Below are 24813 nucleotides of genomic sequence, written 5' to 3' on the forward strand. Positions count from 1 at the left end.
TCTAAACTGACTGGTGTGTGTGTGTGTGTTCTGTGTGTTGAAGGTCACCGTACAGAGTGGTGCCTCTGACTGGAGGACAGCTAGCTGGTGAGTCCCAGAGGGCCATTGGCTTTTCACACACATGCACTGACTATGCAAATAGACAAGCATTGCTGACATGACATACGCAATAGCTTATTAGGATATGCATACGTACCATATCGTATATAGCATATATGTAAGCAAGCATGAGCACACACACAAAGCACAGCACACTATCCCACATACCTGATGTGCACACTGCACATAAACAAGCATAGTCATCAAAACGTGTAGCCAATAGACACAAGGATGTAAACACACACACACACAATTTATTTCTTGTTTTGCTTGGTTAGTGAGGTTACATGGTTCATGACCTCCGTTTATGGGAAATGTCACCTAGTAAACCTGGCTGATTTAACAGTGTGATGAGAACCAGTTCCCCAGTGCAGGGAAGGAAACAAAACAACATCCTTATTTTCAGTCATCACTCACACACAAGAGTACACAGACAGGCCAGCTGAACATCTGGGAAAAAATCCATGAACAGCAGCTTGTGTCTTTGTTTCACATTTTTTTAAAGCTTTATTTTATCAGGCCCAAGATCTCTTGGACAAGGGAGCCCTGCACTTACACTTTTTTACAAATACCACATAATACAAATATTAAACATTCAAGAGAACCAATCACATTCCTCAGTAAAGAGGTCCTCAATCAACTGCCCAAGAGGCACCAGTACATCTAGTGGTAGGGTGGTACGGTGTACAATAGGACAGCATTAATGTGACACGGTGTACAATAGGACAGCATTAATGAGACACGGTGTACAATAGGACAGCATTAATGTGACACGGTGTACATTAGGACAGCATTAATGTGACACGGTGTACAATAGGATCAGTCCAACAGGTGCCAGATGGTTTTACTAGTTCACATACCTGCACTTTTATTGGCCTCTCAGGTGAACTTTGGCCATAAGTCTGCACTGCACCAATAGCAGAGCTTTGTTTTTGTCGTTGAGTTATTTTCCGTGTGTGGGAAGGGATATTACAAGTGCCTTGTTAACATATCAAGCTGGTACCATCTCGAAACGCGACTACTGCGTTCAGTAGTAAGACAGAGAAAACACTCTCTCTTCTTTTGCCATCTGTTGTGTTTGTTTCATTCTCTTGTTGTTGCTGGTTTACATAAGGTGTGTGTGTGTGTGCATGCGCGTGTGTGTGTTTGAGTGTGATAAAAGGGGCACTCGATATCTGTTACACCCCCAGGCTATGATATAATGAAATGCTTCAGACGTGTGCAGTGTTGTCGTTACAGCACAGAGAGACGTGTACGAGTTGTGTTTTTCCTGTGTGTAACGCAGCACCATCTTTTTCTTCCAGATAAAGAGGAACTCTTCCAGAATGTATTGACACAGGTGGCAGAGCAGTTTTCCAGGTAAGAGCACTGATGTAGCTTTCGTGGAAATGTTGCCTCTGGCTTGGTAAATGCTTTTTGTTCCCTTGTTCTCGTAAATGTATGCTATTTGTGTGTCACTGTATTGTTGAGTGTGCTGCTTTCAGATAATGATTGCTCTATGTCCCTTTTGCTCTCTCTTTCCCTCCCTCTCTCTCTCTTTATCTCTCTCTTCCTCTATCTTATTTTCTCACTCTCCTTTTCCGTCTCTTTCCCTCTTTCTATCTCCCCTGTATTTTCTTTCGTCATCTCTCCCTCTCTCTGTCTGTCCTTCACTCTTTCTTTGCAGAGCGTTTAAAATCAACGAGCTGAAGACGGAGGTGACGAACCGCTTGGCCATGTTGGAGAAGAGAGTGGAGTGTGAGTACTGTGTCTGTCTGTGTGTTTATTTCTCCCTAGAGAGGAGACAGCCTCTGCTTAAATCACAGTATTGTTACCTACCATGGGGAATACTAAGGGGACTACAGAACAAATACACTGAATGCAGAAAATAGAAGAATACAGTATGGTCCTTTAACAGATGATTTTGTTCTAAGGTGACTTTTAGTTAAAGAGTGACATACAATGGCTAACCCTAACCCCAAAAATCAAATCAAATCAAATGTTATTGGTCATATACCCATGGTTAGCAGATGTTAATGCGAGTGTAGTGAAATGCTTGTGCTTCTAGTTCCAACCATGCAGTAATATCTAACAAGTAATCTAACAATTTCACAACAACTACCTTTTACACACAAGTGTAAAGGAATGAATAAGAATATGTACATATAAATATATGGATGAGCGATGGCCGATTGGCAGAAGCAGGAATCACTTTCAGTATGTTTATGTATGGCCCGTGTATGAGGCAATCAAACCCTCACTGAAACTGTGCAATAAAGCGTGCAGTGAACATTGTTCTACTACTGTATGTGAGCAGGCATATTTTAATTGGTTTAATCGCCACTCATTAACTTGGCTGGATGGGAAATGTTCATAGAAATGGTAGCCCTGGGAGATTGAGTCATAAAAAAATGTCCCTTTAACATCATTAAAAAAAAGGATGTTAAAGGGAAATTTCACGCCTGCTCTATTTCACTATACACTGAGTGTACAAAACATTAGGAACACCTTCTCTTTCCATGACATAGGCTGACCAGGTGAATCCAGGTAAAAGCTATGATCCCTTATTGATGTCACCTGTTAAATCCACTTCAATCAGTGTAGATAAAGGGGAGGAGATACGTTTAAATAAGGATTTTTAAGCCTTGAGACAATTGAGACAAGGGTTGTGTATGTGTGCCATTCAGAGGGTGAAATGGCAAGACAAAATATTTAAGTACCCTTGAACAGGGTATGGTAGTAGGAGCCAGGCGCACCTGTTTGAGTGAAACATTGCTGAGTTTTTCACACTCAACAGTTTTCCGTGTGTATCAAGAAGGCAGGCCAGTGGTCGAAACGGGTCAATGATGAAAGGGGAAAATGAGGCTGACATGAATTGTGCAGAGCAACAGACGGGCTACAGTTAGTCAACTGACAGTCCAGTACAACAATGGTGCCCAAAGACCCATAAAAGAATGCACAACTCAGCTTACCTTGACACGAATGGGTTATGGCAGCCGACGACCTTACAGAGTTCTACTTCTTCCAGCAAAAAACAAACTGTGGTTGCAGTGAGCTAAGGAACGAAAACACTGAACACTGGAGAATTGGAAAAACATTGCCTGGTCTGATGAATCTCGGTTCCTGCTGTTTCACGCTGATGGGAAGACTAGGGTATGGAGAAAACCACGAGTACATGCGTGTCAACATTGAAGGCTGGTGGTGTGTTTTGATGGCACGTATTGGGCCCCTTGATAAAAGTGGAGCAAAGTTTGAATGCCATAGGATATCTGAAAATCATTTCCAATTAGGTGCATCCCTTCATGGCAGCAGTGTATCCATCTGCAAAATATTTTTTTCAGCAGGATGCTAGGATTGTCCAGGAATGGTTCCACGGACATGACAGTGAATTCAGCTTACTGCAGTGGCCTGCCCAGTCACCAGATCTCAATCCAATTGAGCATCTGTGGGATGAGATGGATCGAGCTATTCGGAGTAGAAGCCATGGAGTCAACATGGGCCAGCATCCCTGTGGAACGCTTTCTACACCTTGTAGAGTCCATGCCCCGACCAATTGAGGCTATTCTGAGGGCAAAAGGGGGTGTAACTCAATATTAGGAAGGTGTTCCTAATGTTTTGTATACTCAGTCCATTAATATGTTGTTAATATATTATATGTGTCATAAACATTTTGAATTTCCTCACTACACGCAAATACAAGCGTTTCTGCATTTCACCAGTTGAAACAGGACAGCTAAATATCCTGGTTGTAAGCAAACCACAATATCCAGAATTTGTAGCGATTCCAAGACGTGCATGACCGCCCCGTGGAGGTGTATGTGTGTAATTTATCCTGGTCCAGCTGGTCTAGGCTGCTGCCGCTTCTTGCTGGTCTTGTATTTCTTTTTCTCACTGTCTCAACTCCTCTTCAGTGTATTCCAGCTCAAATGAATAGGGCTGTATGTTCCTATGTAAAAGAACATAAAAAAATTAAAATGTCATCCAGCACTTCTTGGAAAGAGGAATCATCTGAATTTGCCATTTGTAGGTAATTATTTAGCAATCTCAGATAGAGAGTGCACGGTAACATAACTCCTGTAAACTAGTACCACCCCCGTTTTGAAAAGCTTGCCTTCGAGGGTGGGAACAAGGAAGAATGGCTCCTGTCAGGCTGTAGTCTTTACAATGCCAGGGAAAATGAACCCTGATATCCTGCAATGTTCTGACAGATAGGAACATCGTATGGACAAGTCCAATGGCTCTATTGAACAAGGACAACCATATCTACTTGTGCGATCGGCAAAACACAAAGGCCACAATAATTGCTAGATCAGACAGCAGGCTCAATCAACCAATGACTTCATTAGTTGAACTTTCCCAGCACAAAAATTCTGAAATATATCTATAGTGCATAATTATCTCTGAAACACTCTCTCATCCCTTATAATCAAATCAAAATCCAATCAAATTAAATTTTATTGGTCACATACACATATTTAGCAGATGTTATTGCGGGTGTAACGAAATGCTTGTGTTCCTAGCTCCAACAGTACAGTAATATCTAACAATTCACAACAATACACACATCTAAAAGTAAATAATGGAATTAAGAAATATATTAATATTAGGACAAGCAATGTCAGAGTGGCATTGACTAAAATACAGTAGAATAGAATACAGTATATACATATGAAATGAGTAAAGCAGTATGTAAACATTATTAAAGTGACCAGTGATTCTATGTATATAGGTCAGCAGCCTCTAAGGTGCAGGATTGAGTAACCGGGTGATAGCCGGCTAGTGATGGCTATTTAACAGTCTGATGGCCTTGAGATTTAAGCTGTTTTTCAGTCTCCCGGTCCCAGCTTTGATACACCTGTACTGACCTTGCCTTCTGGATGATAACGAGGTGAACAGGTCGTGGCTCGGGTGGTTGATGTCCTTGATATTATTTTTGGTCTGTGGTGAAGAAGGCGCTGTAGCGCCTTCTTCACCACACTGTCTGTGTGGGTGGACCATTTCAGATCGTCAGTGATGTGTATGGCCAGGAACTTGAAGCTTTCCACCTTCTCCACTGCGGTCCCGTCAATGTGGATAGGGGTGTGCTCCCTCTGCTGTTTCCTGAAGTCCACGATCAGCTCCATTTGTTTTGTTGACGTATTGTTGTGAATTGAGAGGTTAATTTCCTGGTACCACTCCGCCAGGGCCCTCACTTCCTCCCTGTAGGCTGTCTCGTCATTGTTGGTAATCAGGCCTACTATTGTTGTGTCGTCTGCAAACTTGATGATTGAGTTGGAGGCGTGTGTGGCCACGCAGTCATGGGTGAAGGATCAGTGAAGTGGAGGTTGTTTCCTACCTTCACCACCTGGGGGCGGCCCATCAGGAAGTCTAGGACCCAGTTGCACAGGGTGGGGTTCAGACCCAAGGTCCCAAACTTGATGATGAGCTTGGAGGGTATTATGGTGTTGAAGGCTGAGCTATAGTCAATGAACAGCATTCTTACATTGGTATTCCTCTTGTCCAGATGGGATAGGACAGTGTGTAGTGTAATGGTGATTGTATCGTCTGTGGATCTATTGGGACGGTAAGCAAATTGAACTGGGTCTAGGGTGTCAGGTAAGGTAGAGGTGATATGACCTCTCAAAGAACTTCATGATGACAGAAGTGAGTGCTACGGGGCGATAGTCATTTAGTTCAGTTACTTTTGCTTTCTTGGGTACAGAAACAATGGTGGACATCTTGAAGCAAGTGTGGACAGCAGACTGGGATAGGGATATGTTCTGCGCATGCTCTGAGGACGCTGCTAGGGATGCCGTCTGGGCCGGCAGCCTTGCTAGGGTTAACACGCTTAAATGTCTTACTCATGTTGGCCACAGAGAACGAGAGCCCTGGAGCTGTTGAATTGCGACTCCACTTTCTCTGTACTGACATTTTGCTTGTTTGATTGCCTTACGGAAGGAGTAACTACACTGTTTGTATTCAAACATATTCCCAGTCACCTTGCCATGGTTAAATGCGGTGGTTCGCGCGAATGCTGCCATCTATCCACGGTTTCTGATTTGGGTAGGTTTTAATAGTCACAGTGGGAACAACATCCCCTATACACTTCCTGATGAACTCAGTCACCGTGTCCGTGTATACATCATTGTTATTCTCAGAGGTTACCCGGAACAAATCCCAGTCCACGTGATCAAAACAATCTTGAAGCATGGATTCTGATTGGTCAGACCAGTATTGAATAGACCTTAGCGCGGGTACTTCCTGTTGGAGTTTCTGCATATAGGAAGGGGGGAGCAAAATGGAGTTGTGATCTGATTTGCCAGAGGGAGGGCGGGGGAGGGCCTTGTATGCATCCCGGAAGAGAGAATAGCAGTGGTCGAGTGTTTTCCCAGCGCGAGTACTACAGTCAATGTGTTGATAGAAATTCAATAGTGTTTTCCTCAAATTTGCTTTGTTACAATCCCCAGCTACAATAAATGCGGCCTCAGGATATGTGGTTTCCAGTTTGCATAAAGTCCAGTGTAGTTCCTTGAGGACCGTAGTGGTATCGGCTTGAGGGGGAATATACACGGCTGTGACTAAACGAAGATCATTTTCTTGGGAGGTAATACGGTCGGCATTTGATTGTGTTCTAGGTCGGGTGAACAAAAGGACTTGTGTTTCTGTACGTTATCACAGTCACACCATGAGTGGTTAATCATGAAACATACACCACCGCCCTTCTTCTTCCCGGAGACTTCTTTATTCTTGTCTGTGCGATGTACTGAGAACCCATCTGGCTGTATGGACAGGGACAGTATATCCAGAGAGAGCCATGATTCCATGAAACAGAGTATGTTACAGTCCCTGATGTCTCTCTGGAAGGAGATCCTCGCCATGAGCTCGTCTACTTTATTGACCAGAGACTGAACATTAGCCTTCTGAGTCAGACTACAAGTCCACTCTGAATACCTTTTCTCTGCCGGCGGCGTCTTGGAGCAGCCTCTGGGATAAGTTAAATTGCCCAGGAAGGTGCGAACAAAGGATCCAATTCGGGAAAGTCGTATTCCTGGTCGTAATGCTGGTTACCACCGCTCTGATATCCAAAAGTTATTTCCGGCTATATATAATAACACAAAAAACATTCTGGGCTAATTATGTAAGAAGTAACACCCCAAAAAACGAAATACTGCAAAGTTGCTTAGGAGCTAGAAGCAAAGCTGCCATGTCTGTCGGCGCCATCTGTATGCTTTGTAGGGAGACTGGAAAAACACCCCAAATAGTGTCTAGCGGGAAAGTTTCCCTTTAAGGTTAAGAAAAGTAACGTGCACCTCTGAAGGAGGGGGATTTAACTATTTCGTAGGGTTTGAATGAGGTGTTTTGTCTTGAGCTATTTAGCAATGCAAATTTGTTCAGCTTTAAAACGTACTTGTGTCTCGTGGTTGTTATACAGTGTTTTTACATTTCAAATAGTCTACAAAACTGTCTACTAACCAAGTTTGGAGCTTTGATTTGATATGTGACCTTTTTGTTTAACATAATAGACTGACATACCATACATTCTCTATTCACCTGTTATACACGGGGTGGGTCTAATCCTGGATGCTGATTGGTTAAAACTGCATTCCAGCCAGTGTCTATTCCAAAAGTTACTACTGGCTAAGGCTATGACGTTGAAATGCCCATTTACTGTTCCATCTCACTCTGCTATCCATCAACCCAACCAGGCAATTTATAAACTTTATAAAAATTTCCACTGTAAAAAAGTATCTTAGACATGATCTCCCCTTTCTTTTGGACTAGAATTTGGTTTTCAACAGCGGAGATTTGTATAAACCTTGCTAGCTGTCTCTGTGACATTTGCAACATTGTTTCAATATTGAAATTCGATCTCCAGCTGTCCCATAGTAATGAACGAGTCGGGTGTCGGGACGAGACAGAGAGGCAGGCAGCCTTTCTCAACCAACCGAAATCATGAATTAGCATAATTTTTATGGATATGTATACAAAGAAATGTCAATAGAAAAACAGGTAAAATGAAATGAAATGCAGCTAGTTTGCTGTCTTTCCAGCTTCAGTCTGAATTGATTGTGTTAGCTGTGTTGTTGGCTAGCTCCTCTAAACAGTGTCCTGACGAGAGAGCACATTTTCATTAGCTCATTGTTATAGATGTATCCTAATACATGTCACTAGAAAACAGCTTAAATAAATGCAAATGATGCTACTTTTCTGTTATTCTGGTTTCACTGTTTGACGTGACTGTGTTAGCCCAAGTTGGCTGGCTAGCAAGTAAGGGGATACGAACTGGCAATGGAGGGGCCTCCCGAGTTGTGTAGCGGTCGAAGGTGTTGCAGTGTCACTACAGCATGGGGTTTGATCCCAGGCTGTGTCACAACCGGCCGTGACTGGGAGTCCCATAGGGCGGCACAGAATTGGCCCAGCGTCGTCCAGGTTAGGGGAGGGTTTGGCCGGGGGGGCTTAACTTGGCTCCTTGCGCTCTAGTGGCAGGTCGGGCGCCTGCAAGCTGACCCTCGTCGTCAGTTGAACAGTGTTTCCTCCGACACATTGGTGCAGCTGGCTTCCGGGTTAAGCGAGTGGGTATTAAGAAGCAGCACGGCTTGGCGGGTCATGTTTGGAGGACGCATGACTCAATCTTCGCCTCTCCCAAGCCCGTTGGTGAATTGCAGCGATGAGACATGATCGTAATTGGGTCACAATTGGATATCACGAAATTGGGGAGAAAAAGGGCTTCTGAAGTTTGACATTTCCAGGTTGAAATTTCTGACTTGATTTTCCCTTACGAAAAATGTATCAGCCTCTACAAAAATGTCCATTAATTTTTCCTGCTGTAGCAGGAAAAATGCTATTTTCCTGCTGTAGCAAACTGGCTCAAATTAAGCTCCTACATCTGTATTATTTTCTCTACTCTAGTTTAACCTCATATTATTATCTGACCTCATATTATTCACCTGGACATTGACCAAAGAGAAATCACATAGAAAAACTATAGACTAGGTGGGAAATATGCTTTATCATAAACTTGTACAATGCTAGCTGTAGCCTTGACATGGATAGCCACCGTTAGACACTATACAGTTGAAGTCGGACGTTTACATACACTTAGGTTGGAGTCATTAAAACTCGTTTTTCAACCACAATTTCTTGTTAACAAACTATAGTTTTGGCAAGTTGGTTAGGACATCTACTTTGTGCATGACACAAGTCATTTTTCCAACAATTGTTTACAGACAGATTATTTAATTTATAATTCACTGTATCACAATTCTGCCTATGAGAGATGAACGTACTTTGGTGAGAAAAGTGCAAATCAATCCCAGAACAACAGCAAAGGACCTTGTGAAGATGCTGGAGGAAACAGGTGCAAAAGTATCTATATCCACAGTAAAACGAGTCCTATATCGACATAACCTGAAAGGCCGCTCAGCAAGGAAGAAGTCACTGCTCCAAAACCAGACTACGGTTTGCAACTGCACATGGGGACAAAGATCGTACTTTTTGGAGAAATGTCCTCTCGTCTGATGAAACAAAAATAGAACTGTTTGGCCATAATGACCATCGTTATGTTTGGAGGAAAAAGGTGGAGGCTTTCAACCCGAATAACACCATCCCAACAGTGAAGCATGGGGGTGGCAGCATCATGTTGTGGGGTGCTTTGCTGCTGGAGGGACTGGTGCACTTCACAAAATAGATTAAATCATGAGGGAGGAAGATAATGTGGATATTTGAAGCAACATCTCAAGACATCAGTCAGGAAGTTAAAGCTTGGTCGCAAATGGGTCTTCCAAATGGACAATGACCCCAAATGGACAAGAAAGTCAATGTATTGGAGTGGCCACAAAGCCCTGACCTCAATCCTATAGAAAATGTGTGGGCAGAACTGAAAAAGCATGTGCGAGCAAGGTGACCTACAAACCTGACTGAGTTACAACAGCTTTGTCAGGAGGAATGGGACAAAATTCACCCAATTTATTGTGGGAAGCTTGTGGAAGGCTACCCAAAATGTTTGACCCAAGTTCAACAATTTAAAAGCAATGCTACCAAATACTAATTGAGTGTATGTAAACTTCTGACCCACTGGGAATGTGGTGAAATAAATAAAAGCTGAAATAAATAAATCATTCTCTACTATTATTCTGACATTTCACATTCTTAAAATAAAGTGGTGATCCTAACTGACCTAAGACAGGGCATTTTTACTATGATTAAATGTCAGGAATTGTGAAAAACTGAGTTTAAATGTATTTGGCTAAGGTGTATGTAAACTTCCGACTTCAACTGTACATATGTAGAATCTTAATTTAAGACAGTTTGCAACAGCAGGAAAATAATCCTGCAGCAACAGAAAATGTGATTTATTATATGGGTTATAATTAATGGACATTTGTGTAGGGGAGGATACATTTTTCGTAAGGGAAAATCAAGTCTGAAATTTCAAAGTGGAAATTAAAAACTTCAGAAGCCTTTTTAAACATCAAATACAGTACACATTTTAAATTACCTGCATTGCAGGAAAGTTATCCTACGACATGGTGATCGAATTAAGATCCTACATCTATGCTAGCTGTCCTTGACCCTATAGTTAATCATACTGCTGCCTATTTAATCTATTTCTGTCCATTTTGTTGTGTGCAAGGAAGTTTGTTTACACTGTCCCACTCTATGCTCGCTGGCTTCCCTTTGAGCTTTGATTTGACGTGTTAGATCTCTCATCAGATTGTAAAAACAGCTATAAAATCGAATTGATATAGATGGCTTGATATGCCTCATTCCGTCAAAGTACCGGTAGTACATTGGATTTCCTCCAGGTTTTGCACACTACTGTATGTTTAAAAGGCCTTTATGGCCTTCAACTGTTCTGTCACAATTTGTTCCATACACACACGGTGCCCCAGCCTCACTGTGCGGTCCAGTGGGAACATTTAATCAGTAATCAATCTTTAATCATTACATCGTCCTTCACTGTAAAGTACTGCTACTGTGATGGCTGGGGGGTGTTTTGAGGTTAATTTGTTCCGGGTGACTGACTGCTTCAGGCCGAGGTCACCTGATTTTTGGTTATGTAGGATATATTAACCTCTCTCTCTCTTTTTTTCTTTCTTTCCCTCTCTCATTCTCTCTCTGCAGTGGAAGGGATGAAGGTGGTGGAGATAGAGAAGTGTCGCAGCGACATCAAGAAGCTCAGGGAGGAGATGGCCTCCAGGAACAACAGGTTAGTCACATGGTTATCTTTGAACCTTGACCTCTAGCTTTGACTTGAATCCTGATAACGATTCATCTTGACCTTTAGCTTTGACCTGAATCCTGATAAAGATGTCCAATGTAAGCCTGAATGGTGTTTGTTTTCTGCGTCTTACATTGAATAGTCTTTCTTAGCTCCTAGTTAGAGGAAGTTAGTAGAGGAAGTATTGGAGGAGAAATTCCTCTCCCCTGTCTGTCATTAGCAGGGCTTTAAAACGACTGCCCCCAGATCAGTAAGTAGCCTTGCATGCGCCTCGGCTTGTGCGACCAGTAAGGGCTCATACTGATATTGTTACAGACACTTACATTCTGTTATATAGGCCTACTGATATTGTTACGGAGGCTATCTTATCTTAATATTTAATATTTCATTACAGTCTTCTCACTATGTTGTATGTGTCTATGGTCAGATTCTATTAATTGGTTACTGCTTGCTTTGTACTGTAGTCATTTCCTGGATGACAACAAGAAGCTGACACCTCGCAGAGATGTGCCCTCTTACCCCAAAGTAAGTGAGTGGTCTGCAAATTCCTCCTACTTCATTGTCACCGTCAGTCTGTGTTTTGTCATTGTCAATGAGCCTGTTATCAGGTATTGTATGTCCATAGCGTCAGAATACCACCTTTGAATGTCCAGAGTCAGTTGTGTGATCCTCTGGTCCTCCGTAGCGCAGTTGGTAGATCATGGTTCTTGAAACATCAGGATAGTGGGTTCGATTCCTGGAAACACCCATACGTAAAAAATGTATGCACGCATGACTTAAAAGCATCTGCTAAATGACATTCAAATTAAAATAGTGTGAAAGATGCACCTCCTGTTATCAGACACAGCATCAAAGATGATTTCCATTCAAAAAATGGTCAGGGTTCATGTCTGTGTAAGTGGGCGTTCTCTCTCTTGCGTGAGCATGATTTCCCGTGTGAGCTCACGGTTCCTCTGTAATCTCTGGCGTGCTCATACGATAGAGGGAACGCCCATTTACACAGATAAAATTGTTTTCAATGGGAAACTGCCCAACAACAGCCATCTCTGGTCTACTTATTCCCCCCACCCACGCGCACCCACCCCGTCCTACCAGAAAAAAATTACCCTGTGAGATGTCTCGCTTTCATTTCCGCCTCTGACAGCATGTCCCTAGTTAGGTGTACCCATCTTAGATGTGCTAGTGTTTCCCCTAAATTTCATTGGTAGGCGGAGTGCAAAGGTCCTAGTGGCAAGCTGCCTCACTTAAAGAAATACAGGGTGAAACTAACTGAGGTTAAACCTGTAGTCAGGTATGCCCAGGTGTGTGTGTATGTGTGTGTAGAGGTGAGCCCACAGCCAGCGGAGAAAAACAGGGTTAACTGGGAGCTCTGTCGCCTGCAGTACATGCTCTCGCAGCAGACCATAGATGCCCTCAGAAAGCCTGCCTTTGGCCTCTGGCTGTGGGAGTCCAACGAGGTAAGATGCTGACTACACTTTGTTCTTCTCTCTCCGCCCCTTCTGTTCTCTATCTGCATGCGTGTGTGTGTAGTACCACCTGTCTCAGGAGACAGTGGAAGCTCTCAGACAACCCACCTTTGATGTGTGGCAGTGGGAGCCCAATGAGGTGAGGACAGGGGGTTGGGCCTTAGAGGTTCAACTGCCATAGATAGTAGACACTCAACTTCCATAAACACTCAACTCAACCATAGAGTTGTTGACCATAGATGATCAACTACTACCATATAACTGTTGACCATATGTGGTCAAGCGCAACAAAGTATCGCTCACCTTCGGTCTCACTCCTCCTCCTTGCTTCATGTGACCAGATGCTGAGCTGCCTGGAGCACATGTACCACGACTTGGACCTGGTCAAGGACTTCAACATGAACCCCATCACACTGAAGAGGTGGCTGGTAAGACTGCTAGAGATATCCACAACTTTTCAGAATCTGCTGCTGCGCCACTTGTTTCATGTTACTAGTGGTAGGTTTGTCGTCGCTGTCTGGTGGTCTCACACATTCACTCATTCTTCCCTCTTTCTCTCATCCCCCCCTCCCTCCCTGCAGCTTTGTATCCATGACAACTACAGGATGAATCCCTTCCATAACTTCCGTCACTGTTTTTGTGTCACCCAGATGATGTACAGCATGATCTGCCTCTGCAGCCTACAGGTAATACCACAGTAATACTAGAGAAGAGAGAAGCTGAGAGATGTGTCTGAAAGATAAATTCTACTCCCTTGGAGATGCTCTCTTAGACAGTAATACCACAGTAATACTACAATAATACCACAGTAATACCAAAGGTAATACAGACGTAATAATACTACAGTAATACCTCAGCTCTATAAAAGGGCATCACTAATACTGGAGGGATGAGAATGAGGGGTTGGTGAGGAAGAATGATGTTTGTACTTGAAGAGGACGGACGAGGGGGAGGGAGAGAAAAGCTGAGAGGTGTCTGAAAGATAAATTCTACTCCCTTGGAGACGCTCCCTTAGACATCATCATCGAACCCTGTTGTCATGGACAACCATTCATGACAGGTTCATTAATCAAAGCCTATAATGGGCGATTACAAGATGCCCATGTTAATGATGTGCTAATGAGATCTCACAAACACACACTCTTTCACACACCACACACTCACTTACACAAACATGCATGCACCTACGTGTGCACAGTTGCATGATGCGTACACACACATGCACACACACACACACACAGATGGCACATTAATTGTGAGACTTATAATAATTGTGAATTGTGTGTCTTCCAGGAGACGTTCACCCAGGTGGACATTCTGATTCTGATGACAGCTGCAGTGTGCCACGATCTAGATCACCCCGGATACAACAACATGTAATCCATGCTTTTATTCTCTCTCTCTCTTTCTTACTCTACCACTGCCATCTGTCTATCGTGATTCAATGAAATTAGATACAATCTGTCTATCCTAGTTTGATATAGTCCAGGTTCCATTCAACAAGAAGACATTTGAAAGCAAGCCCCTGTGAGACTAAGTCTCCTTCTCTGTCTCTCAGGTACCAGATAAATGCACGGACGGAGCTGGCAGTACGCTACAATGACATCTCCCCTCTGGAAAATCACCACTGTGCCGTAGCCTTCCAGATCTTCTCCCAGCCCGACTGCAACATCTTCTCCACCTTCGACCCCGAGGCCTTCAAACAGATACGCCAGGTAGGGTGTGTGGGTGTGTGTGTGTGTGTGTGTGTGTGTGTGTGTGTGTGTGTGTGTGTGTGTGTGTGTGTGTGTGTGTGTGTGTGTGTGTGTGTGTGTGTGTGTGTGTGTGTGTGTGTGTGTGTGTGTGTGTGTGTACACTACTATAGCAGTAGTCTAGTCTGTAGTCTGATCTAACCGCCTATTTCTGTCTTAGGGAATCATCACACTGATACTGGCCACAGACATGGCACGACATGGCGAGATACTGGACTCCTTCAAGCATAAAGTGGACAGCTTTGACTTTACTGATGAAGAGCATGTCACTTGTGTAAGGATACACATTACTATGTGTTTGTCCCTACCATAGAATGCGTATTTTCCACTCCCTTACAGTTTGTGCAGTGTATTTGTCCTACTGCCCGATGCAGTAATGCTCCATTTACAACTTCACTATGTATGTTTTTTAGTCCTTTGTGCTGCTATCTATGTGAAAAATCTAGTAGACCCCTTCCCTATACTGAACTCTGCACTGTGTGACCTTTGACCCGCCCAGCTGAAGATGGTGCTGATTAAGTGCTGTGACATTTCTAACGAGGTGCGACCCATGGAGGTGGCTGAGCCCTGGGCGGACTGTCTGCTGGAGGAGTACTTCATGCAGGTATGTGGATCTCTATCTATACTGTACACAGTAATTCGAACATGTTTAATTTGGCTCTATACTCCAGCATTTTGGATTTGAGATGAAATGTTTCATTTGAGGTGAAATTTGTACAAATACTTATGACATCTTCAAATGGGGGGGACTAGATATATGAAAATACCCTCAAATAAAAGGTGACATTCTGTACTGTCACTGAATGTGATTTAATCTCAAATCCAAAATACTGGAGTATAGAGCCAAATAGAACTGTCCAAATACATACAAAGGGGAGTGTATGTGTTTTTATATAGTGCATAGCCTACTGTGTAAAGCCCCATATACTGTGTATGCGTTTTTATACAGTGCATAGCCTACTGTGTAATTCAAGGTATGTGTCATACCTGCCTCATATCTCAATATTGATACATTTCATGAAACATTGTATTTTGACATACTATACAGTGCCTTCAGATATATCCCTTTACTTTTTCCACATTTTGTTGTGTTACAAAGTGGCATTACAATTGATTGAATTGTCATGTTTCTAACATTTGTAAAATAAATATATAGTATTCAACCCCCTGAGTCAATACATGTTCGAATTACCTTTGGCAGTGATTACAGCTATGAGTCTTTCTGAGCTTTGCACACCTGGATTGTACAACATTTATTATTTGTTTTATTCTTTAAGCTCTGTCAAGTTGGTTGTTGATCATTGCTAGACAACCATTTTCAGGTCTTGCCATAGATTTTCCAGCCGATTTAAGTCTAAACTGTAACTAGGCCACTCAAGAACATCCAATTTCGTCTTGATAAGCAACTCCAGTGTATATTTGACCTTGTGTTTTAGGTTATTGTCCTGCTGAAAGGTGAATTCATCTCCCAGTGTCTGTTGGATAGCATACTGAAGCAGGTTTTCCTCTAGGGTTTTGCCAGTGCTTAGCTCTATTCCATTTATTTTTTATCCTAAACTCCCTAGTCCTTGCTGATGACAAGCATACCAATAACATGATGCAGCCACCACCATGCTATGAAGAGTGGTACTCAGTGTTGTATTGGATTTGCCCGAAACAACAATGCTGCCACAATTTTTGGCAGTTTTATTTTAGTGCTTTATTACAATCAGGATGCATATTTTAGAATATGTGTATTCTGTACAGGCTTCCTTCTTTTCACTCTGTCATTTAGGTTCGTTTTGTTTAGTAACTACAATATTGTTGATCCATCCTCTGTTTTCTCCTATCACAGCCATTAAACTCTTTCACTGTTTTAAAGTCCAAAAGCAGAATAACATGCGCACATCCAGGTACTTTCAGCAGGTGCTGGAGTTGTAGACAAACTCGTGAAAAACAGAAAGGAAAACGCTGCACACTGCTGCTCATGCTCCCAGATAATATTTATTTATAACGTTTCGAACCTTAGGTCTTCATCAGACATCAATATCCCAGGTGGGTGTAGAAGGTCTTGTATATAGGGGCAGTCATCAGTGACATCACTTCCTGAAACAGGAGGTAAAAAAAAATGTAGAACACATTCAATGTATCAAAATATATGATCATACTATCACGACTCAGGATATGACCCAAATGCAGAGGAGGAGGCGGATAGTACAATTCTCATAATATTTATTATACAAGGGGACAGGCCAGGGCAGGGCAGGTCGAGGGCAGGCAGAGGTCAGTAATCCAGGGCAGAGTCAAAGAGGTACAGAATGGTAGGCAGGCTCAGGGTCAGGGCAGGCAGATTAGTCAGTAGTCCAGGGCAGAGTCAATGAGGTACAGAACGGCAGGCAGGCAGAATGGTCAGAACCGGGAAGACTAGAAAACAATAACTAGAAAGACTCGAAACCGGGGAAACATGCTGGTAATACTTGACGGGACAAGACGAACTGGCAACAGACAAACAGAAAACACTGGTATAAATACACAGGGGATAATGGGGACAAATGGGAGACACCTGGTGGGGTGTGAAGACAAGCACAAGACAGGTGAAACAGATCAGGGCGTGCGTGACACATACACAAGGAATGTGATCAATATTTACAGTAATATACATACACATACAATATTCAATTAGGATTAACAATTATTTATTTATTTTTGACATATTGAAACTATAAAAACGGTTTCAAGTCTCCTTGTTAAGTCCTTGTTAAGGCCAAGAGGAGACGGTTTGTTGAGCCTGTGGATCCAGAAAGAGTCCCTTTGAACAAGTTTCCTCTCAATGTCCCCTCCCCTGCGTGACATCTTGACCATTTCTATTCCAATGTATCTCAGAGAACTAATAGGATGTTTAGCTTGTCTCATCGCGCTCCAGCGACTCCTGTGGCGGGCCGGGCGCAGTGCGCGCTAACCAAGGGGGCCAGGTGCACGGTGTTTCCTCCGACACATTGGTGCGGCTGGCTTCCGGGTTGGAGGCGCGCTGTGTTAAGAAGCAGTGCGGCTTGGTTGGGTTGTGCTTCGGAGGACGCGTGGCTTTCGACCTTCGTCTCTCCCGAGCCCGTACTGGAGTTGTAGCGATGAGACAAGATAGTAATTACTAGCGATTGGATACCACGAAAATTGGGGAGAAAAGGGGATAAAAAAAATATTTAAAAAAAGTAATGATGGACTGTCATTTCTCTTTGCTTATTTGAGCTGTTCTTGCCATAATATGAACTTGGTATTTTACCACAATCTTCTGTATACCAACCCTACAGTACCTTGTCACAACACAACTGATTAACTCAAACGCATTCAGAAGGAAAGAAATTCCACAAATTAACTTTTAACAAGGCACACCTGTTAATTGAAATGCATTCCAGGTGACTATCTCATGAAGCTGGTTGAGAGAATGCCAAGAGTGTGCAAAGCTGTCATCAAGCCAAAGGGTGGCTACTTTGAAGAATCTCATATCAAATATATTTTGATTTGTTTAACACTTTTTTTGGTTACTACATGATTCCATATGTGTTATTTCATATGTTGTATGTATTCACTATTATTCTACAATGTAGAAAAACATTTAAAATAATGAAAAACCCTTGAATGTGTACTGTAGGTGTGTCCAAGCTTTTTACTGGTACTGTATATCTAGGAATGTTTGAAAAACAGGTAGTGCTGAATCCAGTGATGCCGAAACGTTGGTGATTTACCCAATAAATTACTGGAAGTTTATGTATAGAGTGTGCGACTCTATTTTTATAGCTCATAGTTTAGTCAGCACATAAAATAATTGTCTCTGGGTGTGTGTCAGCGCATGTTTTTTATTAAAGTATATAGAATGGTAACATGAAGAGTACACAGAATTGAATTTTCAGGTATATGGTCCACAGATTAAAAAATATATATATATAAAATCAATAGAGTATACGTGGGGAGGGAGATCGCCCAGGGTTTCACAAAATGGTTTACAAAGGTAGAGATATTCTCTGTCAGAGATCCGTTACTACTCACAATGGGCCTGCCCGGTATAGGTGGTGTCATGCTCTTGTGAATTTTGGGTAGAGCGTATATGACAGGACAATTTAACATGGATCAGAGTTGAATTGATTAGTAGGGTTCTTTGGGAGTATTTTGTAAAATTCATCATCACTAAGTTGTCTCAATTTGTTTTAGTCACAATTGGCCTCATGTGGAAATCCATGAGTGGCTTTCTTTCTCTCCAGCAACGGAGTTAGGAAGGACGCCTGTATCTTTGTAGTGACTGGGTTTATTGATCCACCATCCAAAGTGTAATGAATAAATTCACCATGCTCAAAGGGATATTCAAGGTCTGCTTTTTTTTTTTACCCATCTACCAATGGGTGCCCTTCTTTGCCTCTGAAAACATCCTTGGACTTTGTGGTTAAATCTGTGTTTGAAATGCACTGCTCAACTGAGGGAGCTTACAGATAATTGTATGTGTGGGATACAGAGATGAGGTAGTCATTAAAATATATATATTGTACACAGAGTGAGTCCATATGACTTGTTAAGCACATTTTTACTCCTGAACTTGTTTAGGCTTGCCATAACAAAGGGGATGAATACTTATTGACTCAAAACATTTCAGCTTTTAATTTTTAATGAATTTGTAAAAATGTGAACTTATTGGATATTGTGTGTAGGCCAGTGACACACAATCTTGATTTCATCCATTTTAAATTCAGGCTGTAACACAACAACATGTGGGAAAAGTAAAGGGCTGTGAATACTTTGAAAGTAATGGAGATACAGTATTTACCATTTGTATAAAGAATTATGGATTGCACTGACATCTTTCTCTTCTCCATCCTTTCCACAGAGTGACAGGGAGAAGGCAGAGGGTCTGCCTGTGGCCCCCTTCATGGACAGAGAGAAGGTCACCAAACCCACCGCTCAGATCGGCTTCATCAAGTTCGTCCTCATCCCCATGTTTGAGACCGTCATGAAGGTGAGCCATGGATGGAGGGGACTATAAAAAGAGAATGTTGGAGTGATAGGACTGTGATGATGATGATGGTAAAGCCTGCCTCCTTCCTCTCTCTGTGTGTCTCAGCTGTTCCCTCAGATTGAGGATGTGATGGTCCAGCCTCTGAGAGAGTCACGAGACAGATACGAAGAGCTCAAGCAGATTGACGATGCCATGAATGAGGTCAGAGGTATTTGTGTGTGTTTGTGTTTTTTATTATTATAAATTAAGAAGGACATGTTTGCATGTTCTTATCTGCAGCAGCAGTGACTAACAGTCCTGTGAATGTTTCTACTTTAGGTGCAGAAAAAGAAAAGTGAGAACTTGACTATGGGGAAGAAGAAATGAAAGCACAAAGGTAGGTCTTTTTAAACTGGCTGCATTGAGAAAAGTATTTCTATATACTATATGGCTCTGGTGCGGTGTAGATTAAATTAATGTGTGTTCCTCTGTTTTAGCTCAAACTTCCTACGGTGGTAAAGGTTGAGTCAGCATGGCAGTCTGAGGAATGGGACCAGAGGAAGATGGAAACAGACCAAGCTACTGACTGACTGGCCGGATGAACAATCCAAAAGCTTTTATCAGGGAATGTCGACTTGTACAGCAGACTACTTCAGTGAACAATATTTAGATTTTCTCGAGTTGTTTTTTTAATGTTGTTTTATACAGAATGTACAGATTTTTAGTTGCCTTTGTTGTTTCCTACAAAATAAAAGGTTTACTTTAATTATAACCTTTCACATGTTTTTTTTTATTTTGTTTTAAAACATATATTACCATTATTAAAGCTTATTAGACTTATTTCTAGACGTATTAATGTTAATTTTAGCTGTGGATAAGTTTCATATGATTAAGATAGACAGAATGGATGAGGAGCACTTGTTACACTCTCTGTTCTACTCTTTGCCATGTAGCGTGTCAGCCTGTGCACTCAGCATTCTGAACATCCCAAACATCATTCACACGTAGCCTTGTTGCTGTAGATCAGAAACGTACCTTCCTTCCATATGCCTCCACTCCCTGTTTACTTTCTGCACATTCCTAGCGAACATAGCAACTATTGAAGGTTTAAGGAGCTGTCAGTGTGGGGGTGACCCATACAAAACGTGACTTAGTCAAACACGATGTTGAAACACCTAAAGCCTTTCAATGCAGAACATACATGCCAAACATACAAGGGTTGTGTTTAAGAAGAAAAGGCATGGTAAGAGTATTAGGGAGGGTAGACATGATCAGAATCCCGTTCCCCTGCTTAGACGTTGCATTCATCAACCAATGGTTGCGTGTCACGTCATCGACTTTGATGTCGGGCACCAGATTGCTGTATGGTTAGCTGATAAGTAAAATACCTATCCAGGCGTGGTGAGATCTGACATGCGTCAACAATGCCTGGGCAGGGGAACGCGCTGATGATGGCAACATACTGTACTTTGCCAGTGGAAGGACTTGGGCTCCCAGTGGTCAAGAAATGACACTACAGGCACATCCTGTAGATCCTGTACAGGCACATCCTGGCTCTAGTTCAGAGGGGTATTAGTATTTCAGAAAGATGGTTTAACAAATTCAAGGTTTCCTGAACATATCTGGCTTGTGTTAACCAGATGAGGGAGTCCAGGATTTCTTGGTACCAGAACAGATGCTTCTCATTTAAGTTGCTAGGCTAAGTGAAGCGCAGATTGGTTGATATGGCAACTGGCGCGTGCACGCAACATTTAAAAAGGTCCTCAAGTCGATGACAGAAAAAACTATTGATACGGAGTCAAAAGACAGCCAAATATTTCACGTCTACAACATACAACGAATATGTTCATATATTTACCAAAACAAGTAATACATCCACTGCCGCAAAAGCCATAGAGGGAGCCTGGCAGAAGATTGCTGACAGACTAAATATGCAAGTGAAGTGGAACAATTCCAATATCTAATAGGCCTAGCTCACACACATGGCTTTTATTGCAACGCTGGTGATATTAAGTGTCAAGGCTATGGCCTAATATGGAAGTTGTTGTAGCCTATGTCACAACTGCAGTGGTAGGCCCATTCTATGGCTTATGTAGGATTGATAATAATTGATTGAATTCATAGAGTGCTTTTCATGACAACATGGGCAACAATGTGTTCTCTATTTAGTTATAACCTAATGGGGGTCACAGATCATCTGACAAAAGGAAGATCATTGAATTTCATGACTGTTTATGAAAATGATTTGATTTGTGTAGGCTACTGTATTCAATAGCTACCTGTTTGTTTATACTGTGCATCAATTTTCTCCCCTTCATTTTGGTCTAGAGGGTCTTTGAATGGAGGATATGTGTCCCACCTATAGCACCAATGACGTTTGGAAAATCTGCGGGATGAATTTGGCTATTTATCATGTTTATTATGTTGGTTAGCTTTATTAATTTGAGGTTAGCAAAGCATCGCTGGCAGTCAACCTACCACAGCCTACTATACCTGCAATTCTGTAAAAGTCCTCATTGATTATTATATGGACAGCTTGATGGCCAGGGAATGCAACAAATACATAAAAATATATATTCAATGCGATGCAGACTCTTTTTACGGTTGTACACACAGTTGCCTTGCCAAATAGTTGAGCATCGCCCACATTGTACAGGAAACTTCCAGTGGAAAAACATTGCTAAGCAATACAGAGTTTGTATAGCCGTGTGGTATTTGGTATGGGTTGAGTAAATTGACCAGATATATTAGTGACTGTGCGGAAAAATAATTCAGAATTCTTTATGGTCTAAAGGATGTATTCTAGGTCCAATAGTTCGTTCCCACTAGAGAGCACGGCGAACAATTCAGGCTCCGATGTCAAGTGGATTTTCCAAGAAGGGATAGGCGGTAGTGATGAACAAGAATCTGATTGGTGGAAAAGTCTTATATTTATTCACAGGCTAAAATCACGTTGTAGGTAGCACGTTTGATTCAGAGCATTCGTTGCTATGGTTTCTGATCATGCTATGTTTCTACTGTTGTAGCTAGGTGGAGTAGGCCTACATTGCCATCTAGTGGCCACATCAGGGAAAATTGTTAAATCAAATGTTATTTGTCACACGCGCTGAATACAACAGGTGTAGGTAGACTTTACTGTGAAATGCTTACTTACGAGCCCTTTCCCAACAATGCAGAGTAAAAAATTAAGAAAACTGCAAAAAAAAAAAAAAATGTAACACAAAATAACAATAACGAAACTATATACAAGGAGTACCGGTACCGAGTCAATGTGCAGGTGTGGGTAGGGGTAAAAGTGACTAGGCAAGGTATATAATAAACAAAGTATCAGCAGGGTATGTGAAGTGTGTGTGTGTGTGTGTGTGTGTGTGTGTGTGTGTGTGTGTGTGTGTGTGTGTGTGTGTGTGTGTGTGTGTGTGTGTGTGTGTGTGTGTGTGTGTGTGTGTGTGTGTGTGTGTGTGTGTGTGTGTGTGTGTGTGTGTGTCTGTGTGTGTGTGTGTCTGTGTGTGTGTGTGTGTGTGTGGGGGGGGGGGTCAGTTTTGTGTGTGTGAGCATATGTTTTGTGTGTGTGAGTATATGTTTTGTGTGTGTGAGCATATGTTTTGTGTGTGTGAGCATATGTTTTGTGTGTGTGTACTGTATGTATGTGTGTGTTGGAGTGTCAGTGAATGTTGGAGTAAAAACAATGTGAATGTAAAGTCTCCTCTAAGTCTGACTACTTGGCATTAGAACTACTTAGCTCAGGGGAACATTAGGAGGCAGAAAGGGAGCAGAGTGCATACACACCGCAGGTTAGTTCTGCACTTTACTGAGGGATGATGAGGGGGCGATGTGGTAATTTGATGACTCACCCTGACGTGCCTCCCAATGTGGCTGTAGGTTTTCTCTATTCAACTCCGGGCTTTCACTGTTGCACTGCAGAGAACAAACAACACCGGGGCTCTGTGAACAGTACAAACAACACAGTGAGAGTATAAGAGATAAACGTTTATGTGTGTTTACTAAACCAATACTGTATAATCTTGTGGTTTTTAAGTCGTGTTTGCTCTACACCTGTACCTTCCAGCTGCGGAGGGCACTAACCGCTCCTCTGCCCCTTAATCCATCCCAAGCAGCTGCACTGAGGGAACTCTGGAAAACACATGGCAAACATTGCATCCCAGTTCCATTCACACAAAGCAAGTGTCATCTATGTATATCTTTCAACAATACAGGGTATACATTACTAAAAATTGGAGTCTGTGAGGAGAACACTGACCTCACACTGCACTGCCACATGACGTCCACCGGGAGAGCCAGTGAAGGCAGACCTCTGGGAACAAAGGCAGAGATGAGGATGTCACATGCATAACATGGCTCAGGACTAAATCTGACATGCCACCCAGCACAAAACAGCATACTGGTGTAGCCATAATAAACTGTCTAAGAAAGGAATGCCATCCTATATAGGACAGCCATATATGCATGGAAGGTGCAGTGAACTGTAAGCAATGAGCTCAATGGATTGAAGCTTGGTATGAGTGAGGACGAGGATAGCTATTCAGTATGTGTATGACTGTGAATGGCATAAGGAACACACTCCTTCATGTATCAATGTGAGTGGGCCGTTAATGTGAGAAGTAAAGTGGTCACCTTTTCGGTTTCTGTATCAGAGTTCGGCATGTCCCTCAGCTACTTCAGGTTCCAGTTCTGGAGCCTCCGTCTTGACTTAAACTCCCGCAACTTCATGGTCTCATCATGTCAACACGCACCAGCCCAGTCAGACTCACTAGTCTCCGTTGAAAATGTTTTTTTTAGTGCAGTAGTAGAGCTTCATCTGGATCAGTACAACCACAGCTAGTCTAGAGAAATCTTATATATTGGGTTTTGATGGGGTAACAAAATGGAACTAAGCTCATGAAGCGTTTATAAGTTATATTCTTCAAGAATAAATCGGTATATATCATGAATTTAAAAGTCCCAAAATGAATGTAGCAATCGCAGATTGCCCCTTTAAGTCGAAGAACTCAATTAATTGATGCGTCTAGCAGTTAGTCTAAATCTCACCCCTGATCCAGAGAGTAGCCACTGCGGATGTCCTGGTGGGGCCAATAGAGAACTGACAAACCTATGGAGAAAAACACGTTAAATATCAAGAAATTACCGTTTTAACCGACTGCTTAATGATTAATTGTTAAATTCTGTTTCTTTCTTGTGGCCATTCTGACAGGTACGCCAGCCGTACTCACTCTAAGTGTCCCAGGCAGAATGCCTGGATGTTGTGTGGGGCCTTCAGGTGACTGACTGACCCTGATCTTCTCATCGCGTTCAGCTTTGATGACATGCTTGTTGTTGACATTCAGGGTCTAGAGGAGGGAGGGA

General features: G+C 42.3%; 1 protein-coding gene across 4 annotated transcripts in view; it reads left to right on the top strand.

Annotated features, from left to right (window-relative positions):
* LOC139538563 (high affinity cGMP-specific 3',5'-cyclic phosphodiesterase 9A-like) overlaps positions 1 to 20224 on the top strand; it is a 34715-nt gene extending 14491 nt beyond the window's left edge. For 2 of the 4 annotated variants that reach the window (XM_071340733.1, XM_071340734.1), the window contains exons 4-19: positions 44 to 87; positions 1404 to 1458; positions 1766 to 1836; positions 11182 to 11266; positions 11743 to 11803; positions 12809 to 12883; positions 13086 to 13172; positions 13326 to 13430; positions 14038 to 14120; positions 14303 to 14459; positions 14656 to 14769; positions 14995 to 15099; positions 19345 to 19473; positions 19579 to 19674; positions 19792 to 19849; positions 19950 to 20224. In XM_071340733.1, coding sequence (XP_071196834.1) covers positions 44 to 87; positions 1404 to 1458; positions 1766 to 1836; positions 11182 to 11266; positions 11743 to 11803; positions 12809 to 12883; positions 13086 to 13172; positions 13326 to 13430; positions 14038 to 14120; positions 14303 to 14459; positions 14656 to 14769; positions 14995 to 15099; positions 19345 to 19473; positions 19579 to 19674; positions 19792 to 19839 — 1315 coding nt within the window. In that variant the 3' untranslated portion in view covers positions 19840 to 19849; positions 19950 to 20224. Of the gene's footprint in view, positions 1 to 43; positions 88 to 1107; positions 1133 to 1191; positions 1214 to 1403; positions 1459 to 1765; positions 1837 to 11181; positions 11267 to 11742; positions 11804 to 12808; positions 12884 to 13085; positions 13173 to 13325; positions 13431 to 14037; positions 14121 to 14302; positions 14460 to 14655; positions 14770 to 14994; positions 15100 to 19344; positions 19474 to 19578; positions 19675 to 19791; positions 19850 to 19949 lie in introns of those variants that run through there. The other 2 variants (XM_071340735.1, XM_071340736.1) reach the window with 2 other exon arrangements.
* Positions 20225 to 24813: the final 4589 nt, after the last annotated feature.

The sequence above is a fragment of the Salvelinus alpinus genome, chromosome 14 (assembly GCF_045679555.1).
Source record: "Salvelinus alpinus chromosome 14, SLU_Salpinus.1, whole genome shotgun sequence".
Taxonomy (NCBI): Eukaryota; Metazoa; Chordata; class Actinopteri; order Salmoniformes; family Salmonidae; genus Salvelinus; species Salvelinus alpinus.